Genomic DNA, 23,832 nt, shown 5'->3' on the forward strand with positions numbered 1-23,832 from the left:
GGTGATAGATTACAAAAGGCTTAACGCTGTAACGATCCCTGACACCTACCCTATTCCGGATATAAACGCCACCTTGTGTAGTCTTGGCAACTCTCGCTACTTCACAACTATTGATTTGACTTCTGGGTTCCATCAAATCCCGATGAAGGAATCCGACATACCAAAAACTGCTTTCTCAACGATGAACGGAAAGTATGAGTTTTTGAGATTACCTTTCGGCCTTAAAAATGCACCGGCCATTTTTCAACGCATGATCGACGACGTATTGAAACAATATATCGGCAAAATCTGCTATGTTTACATAGACGATATTATTGTGTTTGGTAAAGATGTTGATGATCATTTGAGGAATGTCGAAATGGTATTTTCCCAATTGCTACGATTCAATCTTAAAGTGAATTTAGAAAAAACACATTTCCTGCAGAATGAGGTTGAATTTTTAGGGTACATCATCACTCCCGAAGGAGTTCGTCCCGATCCAAAAAAGGTGGAGGCCATGAACTCAATTTTGCCACCATGCAATTTGAAGGATCTAAAAAGTTTTTTGGGAATGACCTCCTACTATCGGAAGTTCATTCGGGACTATGCCAAAATAGCTAAGCCATTAACAAACCTAACGCGTGGGCAGAATGCACAAATAAAGGCCAGTGCATCAAAGAAGGTAGCAATACAAGGTGGAAGGCACGAATCGAGGAGTATAATTGCGAAATAATTTATAAGCCAGGGAAGGCTAATGTGGTTGCCGATGCTCTTTCACGTCTGAAGACCGAAGTAAACGCTTTAACGGATTCTGTGGTGGCTCAACCGTCAGGAAGCGAAATTGGAAACAATGATGAAGATGCTGCATCGGAAGCAACGATGCACTCCGCTGAACAAGATAATTCCGATCTGGTACCGCATGTAGAGGTACCCATAAACGTCTTTAGGAATCAGTTAATATTTAGGGTAGGTCAAGAATCTCGATGCCATGAGCAACCGCATCACGGTTACCGCAGATATTTTATTTCTTTACCAAACATCGATAGATCGAACCTCATTCCAATTCTTAAGGAATGCCTTAATCCTAATGTCATAAATGGCATAAAAATCCCAGAGGAATTCATCCAACTTTTGCAAAACGTGTATACGGATAATTTCCACAGGTACAAATTCAGGATAACTCAGCGCCTAGTGGAAGATGTAACTATCCCTGACAGAATTTTCAATATAATCCAGGAAGAGCATCGCAGAGCACACAGGAACCCGAAAGAAAATCGGGAACAGGTTTTAGAAAAATACTACTTCCCAGGTATGTCAAAACAAATTAGGGATTACGTTAAGCAGTGCAAAAGTCTGTAAGCTTAACAAATATGACAGGCACCCGGCTAAACCTCATCTCCAACCGACACCGATCCCCAGCCAACCATGTGAGATCATCCACATGGATATTTTTGAAATCGAAAAACAAAAGTTCCTTAGTTGTATAGACAAATTTTCGAAATTTGCCAAACTGTTCCCTATCAAGAACAAGTCGTCCATTTATATCCGAAAGAAACTTACCGATGTTTTACATTATTTTTCCGTGCCAAAAACCTTGGTCATGGACAACGAGAGGGGATTCCTAACACCACTCGTTCTCAATTACATTAGGTCTCTCGGGATTGAAATCTACCAGACGCCTACACAACGAAGCGAGACCAATGGCCAGGTGGAAAGGCTACATTCAACCCTGATATAAATGTATCGATGTCTGTCTAAGGGTCTTCCCAGAATGACTCCCAAGGAGAGGGTGGCGATTGTTGTAGATAGATACAATACTATCCGCTCTATAACAAAAAGAAAACCGGTGGATGTATTCTTTAACAGAACGGCTAGAAAAAACTATCAAGGCCTAAGGGACTTTAGGGACCAAACGCACGCAAATATCAAGGCTCTCTTATTCCACGAACAAGAGAGTAGAAATGCAAGGAAAAATATAACCCGCTCGCCCCCTCGGAACTTTAATAGTGGTGATGAATTATTAATCGCCAACAAACAAATAAAAGGGAAACAAAAGGCACTCTATAAAAAAGAAGCCGTTGCCGAAAACAGAAATGTTACCATTACCACGGAAAGTGGAAAAAAATTCCACAAAGTGGATATAAAGAACGTATAAGATAACATTGGTCAAGAGGTTAATGAGAAGCTTAAGATCATTAGAATCCGGAGGTCCGGATTCGAGCGTTAATGCGCCTGTAGCCGTTGAAGTTATAGTGGTTCAATTCCCTTTTTCTCACTGGTGTGGGATAACTGATTCGGAGGGGTTCAATTCCCCCAAAATGATCTTCTGCTTACTTGCGTGAAGTCATCCGTGCCATGAGTAGGTCGTTTGCAATTATAAACACTTACGAATAAAAGGGATAAATGCGGACCTTCCATAGTCAAGTTAACACCTATATTCCAATGCAAATGAAAAAATATGCGTCACAAAATACAAATTGAAAATAAATGCAAGTATAAGATGCGAAAAAGGCGGCAAACATGCGTAAAAAGAAACACCAAAAAAAAAATAAAAAATTATGAAAAAACAAGTAAAAACGGGACTGTCTTTGGCTGTGCCGAAGACTTCATACCTTTCATGAATGGGGCTGAACAATAATCTTATCCCGCTCGTAATCTCCGAATAATCGGATGTATAAGATAAGAAATATATAGTGAACAGATCTACATACCTTAACGATTTTTAAGATAAATATAAAATAAAAAACAGGTAGGTACTTTGTGCGAGGATGCAAAGTTTCAGGGTTTTTGTGGTCTGCATGTAAAAACTATGACTACGAATCATGTCTTTCAAAAATATATGACGTAAACGTAACTATTTGATGAAATTTGATGAATTTTGAAGCTTCTAGCCGTAAAAAGGGGGCAAAAATTAGAGTTTATATGGGGTATATAATATATATACCACCGATCTCTATGATTTTTTTAGACAACAATATATGCTATATGCGTAAGCAATTGGTGAAATTTGAAGTTTATAGCTGTTAAAATGGGGTAGAAATTGCGAAAAGTTTCTTATCTGAAAAATGTGTTGTATGAGATATATACTATGTATACCTCCGATCTCAATGATTTTTTCAGACATCAATATATGCTATACACGTAAGCATTTGGCGAAGTTTGAAGCTTATAGCTGTTAAAATGAGGCCGAAATCGCAAAAAAAATATATATATACTATATATATATATACTATATATACCATCATATATATATTATATATATCACCGATCTCTATGATTTTTTGACACAACAATACATACTATATACGTAAGCAATCGGTGAAATTGAAGCTTATAGCTGTTAAAATGTGGTAGAAATTGCGAAAAGTTTCTTATCTGAACAGTCGGTTGTATGAGATATATACTATATATACAACCGATCTCTATGATTTTTTCAGACAACAATATATGTTATATGCGTAAGCAATTGGTGAAATTTGAAGCTTATAGCTGTTAAAATGGGGTAGAAATTGCGCAAAGATTCTTATCTGAAAAATGTGTTGTATGAGATATATCCTATATATACAACCGATCTCTATGATTTTTTCAGACAACAATATATGCTATATACGTAAGCAATTGGTGAAATTTGAAGCTTATAGCTGTTAAAATGGGGTAGAAATTGCGAAAAGTTTCTTATCTGAAAAATGTGTTGTATGAGATATATACTATATATACAACCAATCTCTATGATTTTTTCAGACAACAATATATGTTATATGCGTAAGCAATTGGTGAAATTTGAAGCTTATAGCTGTTAAAATGGGGTGGAAATTGCGAAAAGTTTCTTATCTGAAAAATGTGTTGTATGAGATATATCCTATATATACAACCGATCTCTATGATTTTTTCAGACAACAATATATGCTATATACGTAAGCAATTGGTGAAATTTGAAGCTTATAGCTGTTAAAATGGGGTAGAAATTGCGAAAAGTTTCTTATCTGAAAAATGTGTTGTATGAGATATATACTATATATACAACCAATCTCTATGATTTTTTCAGACAACAATATATGCTGTATGCGTAAGCAATTGGTGAAATTTGAAGCTTATAGTTGTTAAAATGGGGTAGAAATTGCGAAAAGTTTCTTATCTGCAAAATGTGTTGTATGAGATATATACTATGTATAACACCGATCTCAATGATTTTTTCAGACATCAATATATGCTATACACGTAAGCATTTGGCGAAATTTGAAGCTTATAGCTGTTAAAATGAGGCCGAAATCGCAAAAAAATATATATATACTATATATACCATCATATATATATTGTAACAAAATTGCTTGCAAATCCTCTTATTTGCAACCCTCTGCTAAGTTCGTATCGCTAAACTGTTGAATAAATAACTCCAATATTGAATAATTGAAAAATGGCCTTTATTACAGTACTTCACAATAACACTTATACTTTGCAACGAATAGCAAGCTTAATAACCAAACTGATTGATAACTCAAATGAAACTCTACTATTCAAAATAATTCTGCTATAGCTCGCTAGATAGCGCTTAATCGAAATCTCAAATCAAACTGAATTACTTCTTACTCGCTTGCCCCGCTTTTATAGTTTACGCTGCATACTTCTAGGCTCTTCGATTTCCAGAACTTACTAGTTGTTTCGGCTACAAAATCGCCAGCCACAACTACGTGCACAAATTATTGCCCTCTCTTGTGACCACTGAGATAAGATATATGCATGTGTTTGTGCATTGCCGCTCCGCTGCTCGTATTCGTATATATGTGTAGACGCAATTATTTATTCGTTTATGTAGATACATAAAGATTGAATTAATGATGTGAATGTTTGTAGTTTACAGTCTCTCGCGCGCACATAGGCGTATAAGTAAATGCATCTGTGTGTGACATCTCTCTGGGCTGCCTTTTATATGTGTATACTTGATTTGATTATTAACGTAAATACTGCTTGGCATGGCCTTAGCATCGCCTTAGTGATGGGATAACTTAGTGATGGTAATATCCGTGATACTGCCCTCCACGTAAGTCTGATCGTCCCGATCAGACAAATCTCTCGATCTAAACGTTGCCAGTCTTTCCAAATGGACCACTTTCATTTTGGTTCGTGGTTTACCGATGGTTTGTATGCGGTACACTACATCGTTGATCCGTTTTACAACTTTGTATGGGCCTTCCCAATTACACTGCAATTTCGGGGACAAACCTTTTTTACGTTGTGGGTTGTATAACAGCACCAAATCTCCTTCCTGAAAACCTTCTGAATTAATTGCTTTATCGTATCTGGCTTTCATCTTGTCACTCATAATCTTTGTTCTTTGCCTTATCAGATCATGTATTTCTCTTAGCTCTTCTTCCAAATCACTAGTGGATTTCCTGACATTTCTCTCCGCATTGGCATCTATCCCAAACTTCAAATCAGCTGGCAGTCTAAGGTCATTGCCAAGAATTACTTTTGCAGGGGTTTGGCCCGTTGTCTCATGCACTGCTGATCGGTAAGCCATCAAGAATAATGGTATGCGGGTATCCCATTCTTTATGGTACTTGCCTACTACTTTCCTTAAGTGCTCCTCCAATGTTCTATTGAATCGTTCTACCATACCATCGGATTGAGGATGCAATGCAGTTGTCCGTGTTTTTCGAATGCCCAATGACTTACACATTTCCTGGAACACAGCTGATTCGAAATTCCTGCCTTGGTCAGAATGTAACTCCATTGGTACACCATACCTTGCAACCCATTCGTTTTTAACCACTTCTGCTACTGTTTCTGCTTCTTGGTTTGGGATTGGGTATACCTCTGGCCATTTACTGAAATAATCCATAACCACCAGTACGTATTTGTTTCCGCGGTTACTAGTAGGAAATGGACCTGCGAAATCCATGGCGATCCTTTCAAATGGCGCACCTGAGTTATATTGCTTCATCTGGCCATGACTTCGTGTTCTGGGCCCTTTCGCTCTGCTGCAAACCTCGCAGTTCGCAATCCACTCAGTGACCGACTGACGGCAACCAACCCAATAGAATCTCTGTTTAATCTTCTCGAGCGTCTTCGTGATTCCAAGATGACCTCCGCTTGGACCATTATGCAGCTCACTGAGCACGTCAGGAATCCTCTTTCTGGGAGCAACTATCAGTTTATTCTTGTATTTACCATCCTCACTCTCCCACAGTCGATGAAGGCAACCGGATATCAATTCTAAACTGTTCCACTGTGCCCAATATGACTTCGCAATGGGACTCTCTGCTGACATCTCTTGCATAACACGTGACAGATCTGCATCTTCTAGCTGGCACTTTCTTAGCTGTTCCGACCATTCATCTGTACATGTTATATTCATTAGCCGGACATCTATAATGTCTTCTTTAGCCTCGGCTTTTGAACAGTGCTTGCATTCCAAACTACATGGTCTTCGCGACATTGCATCAGCATTTCCATGGGTACTAACTTTTCGATGCTCAATGGAAAAGTCGTAGCTTTGTAGTCGCTCGATCCACCGTGCCAATTGTCCTTCCCGATTACGGAACTGCAGAAGCCATTTCAACGCTGCGTGATCTGTCCTGACACGGAATCGCTGGCCGTAGAGGTATTTGTGAAAATGTTTAATGCAGTCTACCAATGCCAACAGCTCTCTCCGCGTAACAAAGTAGTTCCTCTCTGGTTTTCCAATCGAACGGCTGTAATATGCAACTACCTTCTCCTGTCCATCGACCAGTTGTGATAAAACGCCTCCTATAGCATATCCACTCGCATCTGTATCCAGAATAAATGTTGCTCCTGGAATCGGATATGCTAACATTGGGGCAGTTCACAAACGCTCCTTCAATGTTTGGAAAGCCACTTCTTGCTCCTTCTTCTATTCAAAAGCTTTGTTTTTTCTTGTAAGCTCATGGAGGCTATGGGCTACGCTGGAAAAATTTGGTACAAATCGGCGGTAATATGTGCACAGCCCAAGAAAACTTCTCAATTCATGTAGGTTCTGTGGTCTTGGCCAATCCTGTACAGCCTCTATTTTTTCGTTCGCAGTGCAGATGCCCTCTGTCGTTACCTTGTGACCCAAATAATTGACTTCCTTTTTAAACAGCGCACACTTTTTGGGACTTAACTTCAGACCAGCGCCAGCTATTCTCTGGAAAACTTCCTCCAAGTTCTCAAGATGTTCATCAAAGTTCTTGCCCAATACGATGATGTCGTCCAGGTACACCAAGCATGTTTTCCAATGTAGTCCTTTCAGTACCTGGTCCATGAGTCTCTCAAAAGTAGCTGGTGCATTACAAGGTCCAAAAGGCATCACTTTAATTGCCAAAGACCATCACCGACACTGAAGGCTGTTTTCTCTTTATCTTCCTCCTTCACCTCAACTTGCCAGTAGCCGCTTTTCAAGTCCAGTGTGGAAAACCATTTCGTACCAGATAGCGAGTCCAGAGTGTCGTCAATTCTTGGCAATGGGTAGCTATCCTTTTTCGTTACGTCATTCAACTTCCGGTAGTCCACGCAAAACCAGTGTCACGGATATTACCGTCACTAAGTTATCCCATCACTAAGGCGATGCTAAGGCCATGCCAAGCAGTATTTACGTTAATAATCAAATCAAGTATACACATATATAAGGCAGCCCAGAGAGATGTCACACACAGATGCATTTACTTATACGCCTATGTGCGCGCGAGAGACTGTAAACTACAAACATTCACATCAATTATTTATTCGTTTATGTAGATACATAAAGATTGAATTATTGATGTGAATGTTTGTAGTTTACAGTCTCTCGCGCGCACATAGGCGTATAAGTAAATGCATTTGTGTGTGACATCTCTCTGGGCTGCCTTATATATGGGTATACTTGATTTGATTATTAACGTAAATACTGCTTGGCATGGCCTTAGCATCGCCTTAGTGATGGGATAACTTAGTGATGGTAATATCCGTGAAAATATTATATATATATGTATCACCGATCTCTATGATTTTTTGACACAACAATACATACTATATACGTAAGCAATCGGTGAAATTGAAGCTTATAGCTGTTAAAATGGGGTAGAAATTGCGAAAAGTTTCTTATCTGAACAATCGGTTGTATGAGATATATACTATATATACAACCGATCTCTATGATTTTTGCAGACAACAATGTATGCTATATACGTAAGCAATTGGTGAAATTTGAAGCTTATAGCTGTTAAAATGGGGTAGAAATTGCGAAAAGTTTCTTATCTGAAAAATGTGATGTATGAGATATATACTATATATACAACCGATCTCTATGATTTTTTCAGACAACAATATATACTATATACGTAAGCAATCGGTGAAATTTGAAGCTTATAGCTATTAAAATGGGGTAGAAATTGCGAAAAGTTTCTTATCTGTATAATCGGTTGTATGAGATATATACTATATATACAACCGATCTCTATGATTTTTTCAGACAACAATATATGCTATATACGTAAGCAATTGGTGAAATTTCAAGCTTATAGATGTTAAAATGAGGCTGAAATCGCAAAAAAAATATATATATACTATATATATATATACTATATATACCATCATATATATATTATATATATCACCGATCTCTATGATTTTTTGACACAACAATACATACTATATACGTAAGCAATCGGTGAAATTGAAGCTTATAGCTGTTAAAATGGGGTAGAAATTGCGAAAAGTTTCTTATCTGAACAATCGGTTGTATGAGATATATACTATATATACAACCGATCTCTATGATTTTTTCAGACAACAATATTTGCTATATACGTAAGCAATTGGTGAAATTTGACGCTTATAGCTGTTAAAATGGGGTAGAAATTGCGAAAAGTTTCTTATCTGAAAAATGTGTTGTATGAGATATATACTATATATACAACCGATCTCGATGATTTTTTCAGACAACAATATATGCTATATGCGTAAGTATTCTGTGAAATTTGAAGCTTCTAGCTGTTAAAATGGGGCTAAAATTTGCGAAAATATATATATATACTATATATACCACCATATATATACTATATATACCACCGATCTTTATGATTTTTTCAGACAACAATATATGCTATATACGTAAGCATTCGTTGAAATTTGAAGCCTCTAGCTCTTAGAATAGGGCAGTAATTACGAAAAGTTCCTTATCTGAACAATCGGTTGTGGGGGATATATACTATATATACGACCGATCTCATCAATTTTTTCAGGCAACAATACGTGCAATATACGAAAGTATATGTTGAAGTTTGAAGCTTCAATCTGTTAAATTGGGTAAGATATTACAAAAATCCTCTTTTTCTGAAAAATCGGTTGTATGGAGGATATATGCTATAGTGGTCCGATCCGGTCGGTTCCGACAAATGTCTAATCGGACACCCAAATACACCCGCTCACCAAATTTTATCAAGATATCTCAAAAATTGAGGGACTAGTTTGCATACAAACAGACAGACGGACAGACGGACAGACGTACATGGCTAAATCAACTCAGCTCTTCAACCTGATTATTTCGGTATACTTAATGGTGGGTCTATCTATTTTCCTTTAAGGACTTACAATTTTCGGTTTCGTGACGAAATTAATATACCATTTCATTTTCATGAAAGTTATAAAAATAAAATAAAAAGGAAAAAAATAAAGAAAAAATATAATAAAAAAAGGGGAATGGAGATTCTCTCTCAAAAAAAGAAAAAAAGGAAAAGAAAAAATTCTTTTGCATGAAATTTACTAACAAATTAACAATTCTAAACTTTTCCATAACCAATAACACTAGTCGAATTAGAAACTTGCAACTAATATAACCAACTACTTCACTACTGGGTTCCCAACGAATAGAAATAGAAAAACCTTCTTAACATAATAGACTTCACCAACTTTTACTAATTCACCTTCCACTATTCAACTCGAATTAGGATAAGTTCCTAGAATATTCTTAAAAAATTTATTGTATGAATGAACGACTGTTTGAAATTTCATAGACTAGCTTAGCAAAATAGACACTAAGATGATACAATTTTTACTAACATTGCTATAATTCATAGCATCTGCCTCTGCGCAACCGCGCACTCTTATGAGACATTTCTAACAGACTCACCATTGGCTTCTATATGAGATGGGTACTGTTGGATCATAGATAGACACTTTAAGCTCTTTCACATAATAGATCTGGAGCGCTATGACTTGGCAACGGCTCAACTGGAGCGTTTATTAATCAACCTCAATGAAACAACAACAACAACGGAGGTACTACTGTTCCAACTAAATGGAATTCACATGCACTTAAACGAGCTAAGAGGGCACAACCTTGCGAGATCGAAGCGATCCATTAATTGGATAGGGTCTGCCTGGAAATGGGTAGCTGGAGCACCAGATGCCACCGACTGGGATAAGGTCCTCAGCAACGAGAACTCCCTTAATCAAAATAATAACAGACAATACAAGGTAAATAACGCAAACTTCAAGAAAACTAACGAATTATTGCAGAAGCTAAACACCATTGTGACGATAACAAATGACGTCGTTGAGCGGAGAACCAGGGAAAGGCTCGAACAAGATGTCCAAAGTAAAATAACCATCCTGAAGGAAGATATATACGAGCTGATACGCGCCTGCCAATTGGCTAAGGCTGGCAACGTCAACAGTAATCTTTTAAGCAAGGAAGAAGTTAATCAGCTTGTTGGCGAGATCGACGTCCTTCCATACAGTAATGCCATCGAAGCCATCGAGTATAGTAAACCCTCGATCTACACTAACAACACGCTATTGCTTTATGTTTTATCTCTGCCTAAAGTCACAGAAGAAAGATTCAACCATCTTATCACACGAGCTAATATTCGGAGGGGCCATCGGATAGAATTGGCCTACAAAACTATCCTTACAAGCAAACGGGAGACATATGACATAAAGGGAGATTGCTTGCACCTATCCTCTGCAATGGCATGCGAAAGGAAATCCTTGGAATTATTACCGGAGGCCGGTTGTTTGGCGCGCCTCCTCAAGGGCGGAGAAACAAGTTGCCCTTACTTAACAAGCAACGCATCAACCATCGAAATAATCATAGAGGATACAATTTTCCTGAACAATTTCGTTGGCACCATAAGTTCAGGTAAAACCACTGCTAATCTTAACGGATCCTATATTCTACAAGTAGACAATGAGACGGTAGTGATCAACAACCAGACATATTCAAGCATTACAACCTCAGGAGTGCAGGTGCTCCCACCAATCCTAACTAGTGTCACGAACCACAACATGGCTTTAAACCTCGATCTGGTACATGGAATGGCAATAGACAACTTGAAAATATTGAAACTCCTTAAGTATGAGACGAATTGGTTCATGCTATCCGAAGGATCAGGACTACTACTACTTATGGTACTAATTTGGTTTATCTCGAGGAAACTCACAGCAAGGATCCACTTACCCGAAATAAAAATCGAGAACCGACTTAGTCCAAGGATCGAGAAACCCCCTTCGCCATCTAATCTCCGGGACGCAGACATTTAAAGGGGGAGGAGTTAACACGCTGCGGCACCCAACACATTCCATTCCCACACCCTACCTGTACGCGTGCCGCTGTATCAGCATAATTGCAGTCATACCATTTTGCAAGCCAACACCCTAATTCAAGGCCAATGATATTTCACCATATACACCTGTGGGAAACCAAGTTCAGGTTTAGTACCACGTATTAATGTTTACGCAATAAGAACCATAGCAGCAGGGCCAGACAGTAGCGTCAGCAAATTATGTTTCACACGATTGTGAAATACTTGCACATGCCCTCAGTGCATGTCAACCGTGAGAAGCTAGGGCCGAAGCCAGCGTACTAAATACTGCGCACCCCAAGGCAGCAGAGCAACAATTCTATATAAGGAAGCAGCGCGCATCAAAGTGGCAGTTGCATCGTGGACTACTAACCCGCTTGTTCTATTTCAATAAATTACTGTAAATCTAACTTTTCTGTGTTTCATTTCAGGGCAAGTTGGCCCTTTAATTTTTTTATTGTTCAAGGACCTTCAGTCCTTTACTTGCATGATAACCAATTAATTTGAGGAAAATGTGCATCAATATAGCGCCTAGAACGCTACTTTTTCCCGGTCCCGCTACCGGGCAGCACAGTATCCAGCTAATTAACCAACCGATTGCCGATATGAGGTCCAATCAGAATACCAGCTTAGTGATAACTATGTTAGTCTAGCTCGTAAGACCTGCACATGATCTGTGAAACTTTGCAGGCCCGTGCTTGGTTCCAAACCTTTTCTGTTTTTTCCACTCTCAATCTTCGAGCGATATGACCTGTTTAGCATGGTCATTTTCTTTTTCATTTCCATCTATTTATTCTCATATGCCTAGGAACCGAATGTAGATGCATATTTCTCCCTATACCGATTCTTTCTGGGCATTGCTTGAATTATAGCACTACTTACAAATGTATCGCCCCGTCTGCTGTTTGAGCGTATTCACATCTACTTTCAACCACTATTGTGGTAGTGACACCTATTGAAAAGAAGGTAGGGAACAAGGCGTCCGTTCAATATTTGATGAAGCCAAACTATTAAGGCCGTAGGTCTGTCCTCAAATTTCCCCGAAGCATTGAGTCTCGTTGCAGTTGTTAACGCTATGTTCTTCGCCACCAGTCTACAGGTGGAATGCGCATAATAGCATACAGTGCAGCAGTCTGGGTTGGTTTGCCAAGCTTTAAAGTTTTCATACCCCCTATAATTTTTTGGATTACGTTCCTTTTTGTGTATTACTAAATGAGTCCATAGAGTTGCCAGAAACTAATACCTACTGAATTCTTTCTAGGACCTATGCTTTCACCATTAAGTAGCGCACTGATAACAGAGCGATAGCCTCATGGGCAGCAGGTGGCAGGAGTAATATAGTTGTTAATCATTTCTAGGTTACCATCATCTGACAGGATAATTATTCCTTGAATTTCTAAGGTTTTATCCTTGCAGGTGATATTGAATTAAGGTAGGCTGTTTTGCACGGTGTGATGACCGATAACAGCGCAGCTTCCACCATTACCCCTCGCGCGATCTTTTCTATGGATGTTGTAGCCATCGCAAGTTCGAAAGTCCAATATGACTGATAACTTCGATTCTTAAATCCTGAAAACATCATATAATTTTGATACGAATGTAAGAAGCCTGGAAACAAGAAATAACAATGAAAAGCTGATTAAAACTGCAAAGCACATAAGTTGGTATATATTTTTAAAAGCATGAATCATCGATGAGTTATGTATAATTGTTATTACACAAATATTTATATAATTTTTTTTGCTTATTGCTTAAACGCCAACTAAGCCACCAGCTTATTAATAGCCTCTTCAACTTTACCACCTTCAACCGATTTGCTAGCACCACCTCCGAAACTGCTTTCGAATCCCCCTTCAAAGCTCTTACCGAATCCGCCACTTCCTGATGATTCACCACCTAAAGCTCCTTCAAAGCTCTTACCGAATCCGCCACTTCCTGATGATTCACCACCAAAACTTCCTTGAGCACCACTCGATGAAGCCTTTTTTAAGCGGCCAGCAAACTCAACTGCTAATTCGCTGTTGCTACCAACAGAGCTAGGAAGTGCTGCAGCATGTGGCAACAATTTGTTTTTCATCATACGAGCGAATAAAGGGTGGGCATGGCTCATAGCCAAATAAGCCGCAAAGATACCAAAAACTAACATCAATCGCATGGTTTTAACTTGAGTGTTCTGAATTATGATTTCAGGAATTCAGGTTTATATAGAGCAAAAACTAATTAAAAAATAAGTAGGAAACTCAAGAAAAAAAAAATAAAAAATCTTATTATCAGTTGTAAATTAAGTTTTGCACGATCTATGTAAAAAAAAACTTTCAATTAAGAAAAAATGTATTACACCAATAATAACCACATAAATTTGTCAGTATGACCTTGAACTCGATACGCATAACAACAATAATAGGTGCGATAAACCAAAGAGAGAGTTTAAGTCGATCTTTGCTTCTAATTTGTATGCTTCTAATTTAAAACTTTACGTGTTTGATGCCGACCTTCAAGTTTTTCTACCCAGAGAGATGCTTGACGCGAGTACCTGCCATTGTATGGCTTTATCTCACGATGTCAAAGACACATCGGATCAACTTGCGGCCTCAGCGCTCCAACAAAGTCTCCATGTTCGCTGGCAAATACTTCAGTGCACGATCGTTGCTACCAAGCGTACAATCACAAGATCTTACCTTGATCAGATACAAGGTCTTTTCCGTTTTATGCATAATGGCATCCGGTTGCACGGAAGTTCCACAGTGAGCCCCAAAACTATTTTTAGCGTAAATAAATAAATTTTTAATAATAAGAAGTAAACAAAAATGTATGCATAAGAGGCTGTTCCGAACTGTGCTACTGAGCCACCAAGAACTAACTTTATTGCGCAATTTCTAATGAACAGGTCGCATTACTCCGAAGATGATACTGTAACGAATCTTGGTGAATTCGTGCCTATTTTGCACGTCCGAATTTCTGAACTATCGTATAAATAACTCAGATATTTAGTATAGCAAAACGTTGTTTATTTAGACTACTTTGGGACTATTACTTCACAATTACAACTATCACGTTCTTCACTAATAGCATGTTTAAATCAAACTGATTGATTAAAACTTGCATAGCGCAGTATTTAGTCTTTTCACGAACATGCCTTCTGGAACAGTTGTGTCTCATACTTGGTTATTTAGCTATACACATGTATATCTGTAGTTTATGTTTTTCTTCTAGCTACGTCCATGTGTATGTGTGAGTAACAGCTGCTGCTATTAGCTGATGATAACGTGAAGTGTGATTGTTTCTCATTCTTCATCGCTCTTATGAGTTGACTACATATGTGTCTGTGAAATAATCTCTTCGCTTCAAGCTGCTGGTTAGGTATGTGAAATATTCTTCGTTGTCTTCTATGTACGTTGCTTACTGTCATTGTGTTTATTTACTAAGAGCATAGTGACGCTAGACATGCTAATATGCGCCACAAAACGAGACCGCATAGCTCCATAGAGCCAACCTCCCCGAAATTGAACTCCATACGCCCACTATGGGATCCACACCAAGGCAGGAGATGAGATCCGTTTACAATTATTTATGATACAGTACTTACAGAACACAACTCCTTTTCCTGCTTCCCGCGGGTAAAGATTTTAATAACGACCGTGGTATGGTCGCTCAGGAGATACACCCTGTTTATATTACTTTCGAGTTCTACACCTCGCATGGATTGGTCGAGCCACAGTCTTAAATCCGCCTTTTGCGACGTGTTTAACCATACCATATTCTAACAACTTACCCGTAGGGGAGGTAGTGGGGGCAATCATAGCATGTCTTTTCTTTTTTCAAGTCGGCTACGGCACCTGCTGTCGCAACAAAGTTTATATTGAAAAACCTCGCCTTTATCCGGATCGCGGCAAAATCTTTTCTTCCATAGTTCGCAAAAATTTCTAGGAAAAAATGAAGTTTGGTGGAAAGGAAATATGAATCGTGCAATTATCGATTTCAAGAAGTACTTTAGCAAAAGCTTTTGCTGAACTATGTTCACCCAAATGCGTGCTTATATTTGTAGAGAGAGTTAATTTTTGTACGTAACGCCATGAATAGGCGAGTGTCCTTTTCGGAATATCTTACAGAACTTGTCGAAAATCTCCAGCAAGTTAGAGGAAAGCACCACCCATAGGATGAAAATTATTCCTCAAGTTATTAAAGGTTCTGTTCAAAGCTTTCTGCGCCGCATCCAAAAATTTTAACCCCAAAGACTACAAACCCCAAGAGATAACTAAACCTCCAAAAAAGAATAACAGTCTCTGCAGTCAAAGATTAGGTGTTAAAATAACTTAAGTTTGTGCCGAAACCATTGTCCCAATCCCGAGTTTTACTGGTGCTGTTAGGACTTAACTCCATATAGTTTCTTATCATATTTCATTATTTTACCATTACTACATTCAGAGATATGCATTATGGAATATTGAATTTGTATGAGAGGTACACGCCCACTTATTTTTCATCCCACATTTTCTTTGCGGTATAAGAGATTGTCCTCACACAACTCCTTACTGAATTTTATTGTTCTAGCATGAATACTTCCAGATCTATGCAGTATCGAAAATTCCATCTGTTTGGGAGCAGCCACACCCTTTTATATATTGAAATTATTTTTAGCCTATGACCGTCTTTGAAAGGTTTCTATTGTGTGTTTCAAATTTGGTTGTGATCTGTCAATCCGTTTAAAACGCAACCCAACCCGACCTATATCTACATACATACATACATAATTTAAACGTTATATATGTACATAGATAGAAAATACCTCTGAACCACATTATGGACTTCATCTCGTAAGCGGCTTGAGGTATCGCCAAAACTTCACTTTTGCGTCTAAGCACTTTTCAGCAGGTTTCATTTGATACCCATATTGCACAGCTACTCCCGCAGTGGGTCAGAGGGTTAGAATATACCCAATTGTCAACCTCACCTATCCGTGGCGAATCCTGTTCTATTAACAACCGAGGCTCTGGCGACCCCGAACTCCTCATGGATCTAGAGGGTGGGAGGCCGGTATCGCCTAGAAGGTCGCATGTGGTCATAACAAATCGTTCCCGAGATGGTCGGGTTTGGTACCGGAACGTACCGGATCTGCATCCGGCAAAGGACCATCAACTCGATAACACTCCCAAAAGCCTTCGGGGAGTGTCCTTATCGCTACAACAACAACAGCAACATTGCACAGATACATTTGAAAAAAAAATTTAATAATTTTAAAAAATTTTAAGTTAAACGGGTTTATTGAAAAGAATATTACGCCTCACATTTTTAGAAATTTCACTCGCCCAACAATTGTCTGATCAACTCCCTAGATTGATAAGGAGTGTCAACACTTCGTTTTGTAACGTCGTCACGCCAAGTTAGTTTTTCCCCACAACTCAACCGCGTGCTATAAAAGGACGTTATCATGTGGTTGAGAATAAAATGGCGGATAGTGCGGGAATCGAAACGACAAAAAATTTAATTGGAAACATTTGAAAACTGAAAAATTTATCGTACTTGGAGTAAACCATTAAATCGGAATGTATCTAAATATATAGTAGACTCAATTACCCAGAAACCTACGCACAAGGTTCTGGCCTTAGTGTATTACCTGTGTGTTGGTGGAGCAACTGTACAGCAATCTAAAGACATCAAACTTCTGAAAGGTTTCACAAAAGAAGAATTAATTATGGGGTTTTAGCTTCTAAGTAAGCCGAGCCAAGGTAGTCTTTCATTCAAATAAATGAATGGAAGCAACATAAAACTAAAAAAAAACAAACAAATGATAAGGAGTGTGATGACTAGTACCCAGGACCTACCTAATTATTTTTTAGCTGTTAGTATTATTATTATTTAATGTAAGAATTGTGTTCAATAAAACCGTTTAACTTAAAATTTTTTTTTTCATTATTTTTTTTTTTTTAAGTTTTTAGTCTTTAGCCTATTATTTATCATTCTATTTAGTTCACTTAGTGACTCATTATTACAAGGACTCTTTCCTGACAATTTGTTGCAATCCAAGTCCTCAATGCATACTCCTTTCTTTTATTCGACGCGGAGGAACGTATGCTTGTCCCTCCTCGAACTCCAAAGTATTTTGATGTCACTTCTACCGGACTGTATGTAATATTTGTTTCAAATATGGACCAAATCGGACCACAAATACGATTTTTTTGAATATCTAGATCCTTTCGCCACCTAGCTGCCATTTTTTTCATAGGTCGCTTACTATTCATGTATCTATTATGTGTTCCAAATATGAGCCAAATCGGACCACAATTTTTTTGAAATATTTCGATCCATGCGCCACCTATCGGAATTTTTATACCCAGCTGTACTTTTACACAGGGTATTATAACTTTGATTGCATAACGGTTGGTTATACAGGTATAAATGAATCGAGATAGATATAGACTTCAATATATCAAAATCATCAGTACCGAAAAAAAAATTTAATTGAGCCATTCCCGTCCGTCTGTCTGTCCATCTGCCCGTTAACACGATAACTTGAGTAAATATTGAGAAATCTTCACCAAATTTGGTACGCGAGCTTATCTGGACCCAGAAAATATTGGAATGAGCGAAATCGGATGATAGCCATGCCCACTTTTTATATATACAGTGCCCTCGCGATAATATGAACTAATTAAAACTAGGCCTGTTCAGTTTTGCGAGATTGTTCATATTTACGAAAGGCAACTAAATTGAAATATATTGTTACGAATATTAGCAAAACTGAGGAGTGCTGCGATCTCCAGGCCGATGCTAAGCAGTGACGTGAATTCACATCAATAATTCAAATCATTATGTATCTACATAAACGAATCAATAATTGCGTCTACACATATGTACACATTCCGACGAGCAACATTTACATACAAGGCAGCGAGAGATGAGATGTCACACACAGATGAATTTACTTATACGCTTATGTGTGTGTGGGAGACTGTAAACTACAAACTCACATATGTACATCTGAGAAGCGCTAAAAAGTAGACAATTGTAAACAAGTAGAAACTATATGAGAACTATACACACACGAATATAGTTGGTAAGTTCTGGAAATGGAAGAGCCTAGAAGTATGCAGCGTAAACTATAAAAGCGGGGCAGGCGAGTAAGAAGTAATTCAGTTTGAGTTGAGCTATCAATCAGTTTGATTAAGCACGCGATCTGGCGGCCAATAGTAGAGTTTCATTTGAGTTACCAATCAGTTTGGTTATTAAGCCAGCGAGTAGCAAAGTATAAGTGTATTGTGAAGTACTTTAATAAAGGCCATTTTTTCCATTATTCAATATTGGAGTTAGTTATTCAACAGTTTAGTGATTCGAACTTAGCAGAGGATTGCAAATAAGAGGATTTGCAAGTAAATTCGTTACAATATTATATTTAATTAGTTTTAAGACATATATTTTTTATTTAAAACCGCAAAATAACGTTACTTATTCATTTTTTCACATTACACAAATAAAAAATCAGTTACAGTCAAAAAGTTAGTTATGCATAATTTCATATTCAGTTAAATTTTTGGAAAAATTCATGTCGAAAAAAAATCAGTAATCCTCTTTTGTTGTTTCTTTTTTTCAAGCATCTTAAAAACTGCCTTTTCCCTGAGCTTCTTCAACACATTTAAATCCGATTTATCAACCATTTCAATTTTAGCCCATTGCAAAGTCTTATTAAACATGTCAGTAGCTTCCTTTGATGTAATCGTCTTTTCTGCCTCCACAGAACAGTCACCATCATCGTCGGAAATTTCCTCTATTTCATTGTCATTACATTCAATAGCATCATCGTTCCATTCTCTAACGTTGAAAGCAGTGAATTCAACCTAAAGTGAAATTTAATAAAAATAAAAAAATAAAACTTCTTTGACTAACGGTTCTAAAACACAAACCTCAGGTCTCAAGTATGACAAAAGATTGGCAGCACCTTCCTCCAAATCTCTTACATTCATATTTAAGTTGTTCGAAGAACACTCAAAGGAATGTCATCTTCAGGATCCTCTTTATTTTCTACCATACTCAAAACATTGCTCCAACATTTGGATAGCACAACAGCATCTACCGTACTCCATGCAGAGTTTAAAGTAACAATCGCGTCCTTAAGTGTAATTTGCTTTAGAGCCTCAAGCAAATTAAACCCCTTTTCAGCAACAGAAGCCAAAAGACTGTTTCTATAGTAAAGTTTCGTAATCCTGATTGCGTTTTGATCCATAGGTTGTATAAGAGGGGTGACATTTGGTGGCATAAACATTGCTAATATGCAGCCGTTTTCACTTTTTAGTTCATACTCGGGTGGATGCGATGGAGCATTATCAATTAGAATGATAGCTTTTACTGGTAATCCCTCTTCCATCAAAAACTTTGTAACCTAAACAAATTTTATGAGTTTTAAGCTTCTGAGATATAATTACATATGAAAGTTTACCTCAGGTATGAATGAACGGTGGAACCAATTTTTAAAAATAGCCGCAGTCAACCAAGCGGATTTAGAATGTCGATAATACACTGGGCAGTCGAAACCTTTAAAACAACGGGGGTTTTAGCCTTTCCGAATACAAGAAGCTTGAGTTGATAAGATCCTGGCACATTTGAACAGCACAAGAAAGTTACGCTTTGCTTTTCCATCTTTGCAACTGGAGCAGTTTTTTCTAAGGATGACACATACGTATTTTGTGGCAAAAGTTTCCAGTATAAACCGGACTCATCCGCGTTGTATAGTTGCTCACGATTTAATCCAAGCTCCTCCATTTTCGCCTTTAACGCTTTTTTGAATGGGTCAACTAACTGGGGTTGTGAAGATAGTTTTTCTCCAGAAACTTGGATCAAACGAACGCCATATCTCTTTTTAAAATTTTGAAGCCATCCATCACTGGCATTGAATTCAAAGCAATTTTCCTTAATTTTAAAATGAAGATCCTTTGCTTTTTCTTTTAACATAAGCCCGCTAACCGGGAGCTTTTTGTCTCTCATATTCAAAAACCATCGATACAGAGATTTTTCCATCTTTGGATACTCTGAATGACGTAAAGTTTTCCTCTTTCCAGGACCGATAAAGGTATTGTTGACTCATTTAAGATAGCATTTTTATTTTTATTAATTCCGCATATTGTAGACTTTGTCACTTCATATTTACGAGCTAAATTAGTAACACTCACCCTTTCGTAAATATTCTAGAATATCTGATTTTTCTCTTAAGGTCAAAAACTTGTGATTTTATGTGTGCATTTTTAAACTGATCAATATTAGAATTTTTTGCAAGAAAATGAAGTACCAATCATGCGCGCATGAAATGATCAACTAACGACTTTGAAAATTTGTACTGACGACTGAACGTTAGAAAAAGCATAGCATGTAAGCATGTGTATACGAGTGAACGCGAGCATTTCTCAGCGACGGTTATGTACATTTTAAATATAAATAACTAGGCGAGTCCCCAATTTATGAGGCTCTTGAAATTCGATAGAAATTTGAAAATCAATAATGTTCATATTTTAGAGTACTCAATGGAAGTGAAAAAGTTTTCATATTTTGGGGTGTTCATATAATAGGGTCTCAATATTATCGCGAGTGCACTGTATAACATTTTGGAAAACACAAAAAACCTGATTATTTAGTAAATAATACACCTAGAATGTTTAAATTTGACGTGTGGACTGATATTGAGGCTCTTGATAAAATCAATTTTACAAATATTATTAATCATAAATCAAAAAATCGTTAAACCTATCGTAACAAAATTCGGCAGAGAGGTTGCCTTTACTTTGAAGAAAAATTAACGAAATCGGTTAAGGACCACGCCCACTTTTATATAGAAGATTTTTAAAAGGGTCGTGGACGAATAAATTAAGCTATATCTTTGCAAAAAAAGAGCTTTATATCAATATTATTTCATTTCCCAAGTGGATTTATAACAATAAATAGGAAGAACTTTAAATTGAAATAAAAAGATGATAAAAATATTTTAAGGACTACCTTTATATAAATGGACCAAAAAATAGGAGGCACTTTTTCCTTTAATACAGACATAGTCTTATTGAATTTTGACTAAAAAATTTTTTAAAACTATAGCTCTTGGAAAAGAATTTTGTGACGCGCGACCTAGCGGAATTTTGTTTTCTGTATATTGTATTGTCACCGGGTCTCGGACTATGTCCTAAGTTACAAGTCTCTAGGTAACCGGGAAGTTAGTTAAAAATGGAATGAAAGATTCCCAAATTAAAACCAATTTTCCTAATATCTCGATCCATGCGCCACCTAGCGGAATTTTTTTGATAAAATATTGCATTACACCGGGTTCTGACTTACGGCTCAAGTTTCATATATCCAGCTCACCGGGAAGTTACTCAAAAATCGATTGCAAGATTCCCTGCGTTTTTTTAGGGATTTTCAGCGATTTTCGTTTATCTCGATTCGTCTGCCACCTGGCGGCATTTTGTTTTCTACGAATTGTAGTGCCATCGACTCGCAAACTATGTACTATGTTTCAAGTCTTTGGATCACCGAGAAGTTAGTTAAAAGGCGATCGCTAAATTTCCATTTTAAAATTAATTTTCTGTATATCTCGATCCGTACGCCACCTAGCGGATTTTTTTTCACTTTCATTGTAATGTCTCTTAGATCTGAACTATTTTCTAAGTATCAAGTGTCTAGCTCAACGGGAAGTTACCGAAAAAGGCTTTTCTATGGGTCAAAAATTCGTATGGAAATGAGGGGACAAACATGAAGGCGACTTTATTTAAAGGTAAAAAATGGGCGAGGCACCAACCCTTTTATGATTAAGCAATTTTCTATGTTTCGGGAACCATAACTCGAAGGAAAATTAGTTCAGAATAGGACCATTATGTCTCATTGCGCAGCCTTGTAACACTATTAAGCAGACAAAACAAACAATAACAGCATTTCAAGTATACAGCTGGGTATGTAATGTTCGGTTTCGCCCGAACTTAGACTTGCTTACTTGTTTTTTCTTATTATTGCATTGTCATCGGGTTTTGAACTATATTCCAAGTTTCAAGCATGTAGCTTATCGGGAAATTACTTAAATTTTAATTACAAAATTCGGTCACAACGGCCGGCTGGCCTGCTGACACAGAGGCAAGTTAAAAAACCGTTTAAATACCTGGGTCCATGTTTTAGGTTTCAATACTCTAGAGAAATATGGATTTGAATTGTATCCCTATATTTAAGTTGGACCTCGACTGACTTAATTCGTAACAGTCTTTAAAAATAACGGCGCGCTTAAAGAGGTCCTGCAACGCTCCCTTTGATTCGAACAAAAAATAAGAAAACTCTCAGGAATGTATATGTTAAACTTTCTCATACAATTTTTATCTCAGTCACAAAGATCGTGCAAAAATAAATTTGAAATGGATAAAAACTCAATATGCTACTAAAAAATTGTTATTTTGATGTTTTAATTTGATTTTAGTTAATGACTTAAACGATCTCTATAAAAGCGACTATTTCTATTAAAATTTAAAGCACTAAAGTTAAAACTATGCGATTGTTATTGGCGTTTGGTTTCATAACGGCTTATTTGGCCTTGAGCGGCGCCACGGGACTAGTGGCAAAGCGAGTAGGGGTTGGTTTACTAACTGGTAGTGCTCGATTTAGAGGCGAGCTTGGCGGTAGTTTCGGAAATGGACGTAGCGGAGGAGTAAAAGGTGGTGCTGGTGGCGGCCAATTTAATGGAAACTTTGGAGGCCACATCAGTGGACAAGCTGGAGGAGCTGTAGGTGGTGAAGTAAATGGCTCAGGTAGTGGTGAAATAGGTGGTGGCCTTCGAGGTAGTTCCGAATTCAGTGAAGGACTAGAAGGGAATACCGGAGGTTCCGCTAATGGCGGTGTTGGCGGTTCAGGTGGTGGTAGAGCTAAGGGAAATTTTGGAAAACAAGCCGGTGGAGCAGCGGCAGGTGAAGTAAGTAGCTCAGGAGGCGGAAAGATCGGTGGTGGTTTCGGCGGTAGCTTTGGTGGCAGTACTGGATTTGGTGGTGGACTTGGTGGTATATTTGGAGGTGCAGGAAAAGGGGGCGCTGGTGGATCAGGTGGTGGTCAAGCTAATGGCAGTTTTGGGGGTCAAGCTGGGGCATCAGCAGGTGGTTCAGCGAGTGGCTCAGGCGGTGGCGAAATCAGTGGTGGTTCTGGCGGTGGCTTTGGTGGTAAACTTGGAGGTGCAGGAAAAGGCGTTGCTGGTGGTTCTAGTGGTGGTGGCGCAAAAGGAAATTTCCCGGGTCAAGCTGGTGGATCAACAAGAGGTTCAGCGAGTGGCTCAGGAGGTGGCGAAATAGGT

General features: G+C 37.9%; 1 protein-coding gene, 1 long non-coding RNA gene and 1 pseudogene across 2 annotated transcripts in view; 1 reads left to right on the top strand and 2 right to left on the bottom strand.

Annotated features, from left to right (window-relative positions):
* The window catches only part of LOC137250559 (uncharacterized), a 552,581-nt gene that overhangs the window by 151,041 nt on the left and 377,708 nt on the right, over nucleotides 1–23,832 (top strand). The gene's annotated exons all lie outside the window — the stretch shown is intronic.
* Nucleotides 19,031–19,499, bottom strand: LOC137248285 (uncharacterized). Its single transcript, XM_067779157.1, has 2 exons — nucleotides 19,436–19,499; nucleotides 19,031–19,369 (listed from the first exon to the last, which is right to left on the bottom strand). Exons 1-2 carry the CDS (start codon nucleotides 19,493–19,495, stop codon nucleotides 19,076–19,078), a joined length of 354 nt encoding a protein of 117 aa, XP_067635258.1. The 5' UTR covers nucleotides 19,496–19,499; the 3' UTR covers nucleotides 19,031–19,075.
* Nucleotides 19,518–20,248, bottom strand: LOC137247740 (jerky protein homolog-like; annotated as a pseudogene).

Source organism: Eurosta solidaginis, chromosome 4 (genome assembly GCF_040869045.1).
Source record: "Eurosta solidaginis isolate ZX-2024a chromosome 4, ASM4086904v1, whole genome shotgun sequence".
NCBI lineage: Eukaryota > Metazoa > Arthropoda > Insecta > Diptera > Tephritidae > Eurosta > Eurosta solidaginis.

Excerpts from the sequence above, each read along its gene's own strand:
- LOC137248285 (XM_067779157.1), bottom strand. The coding sequence starts at position 19,495 with ATGAATGTAAGAGATTTGGAGGAAGGTGCTGCCAATCTTTTGTCATAC. Across the intron at positions 19,370-19,435 it reads TGTCATACTTGAGACCTGAG|GTTGAATTCACTGCTTTCAA; the intron begins GTTTGTGTTTTA and ends ATTTCACTTTAG.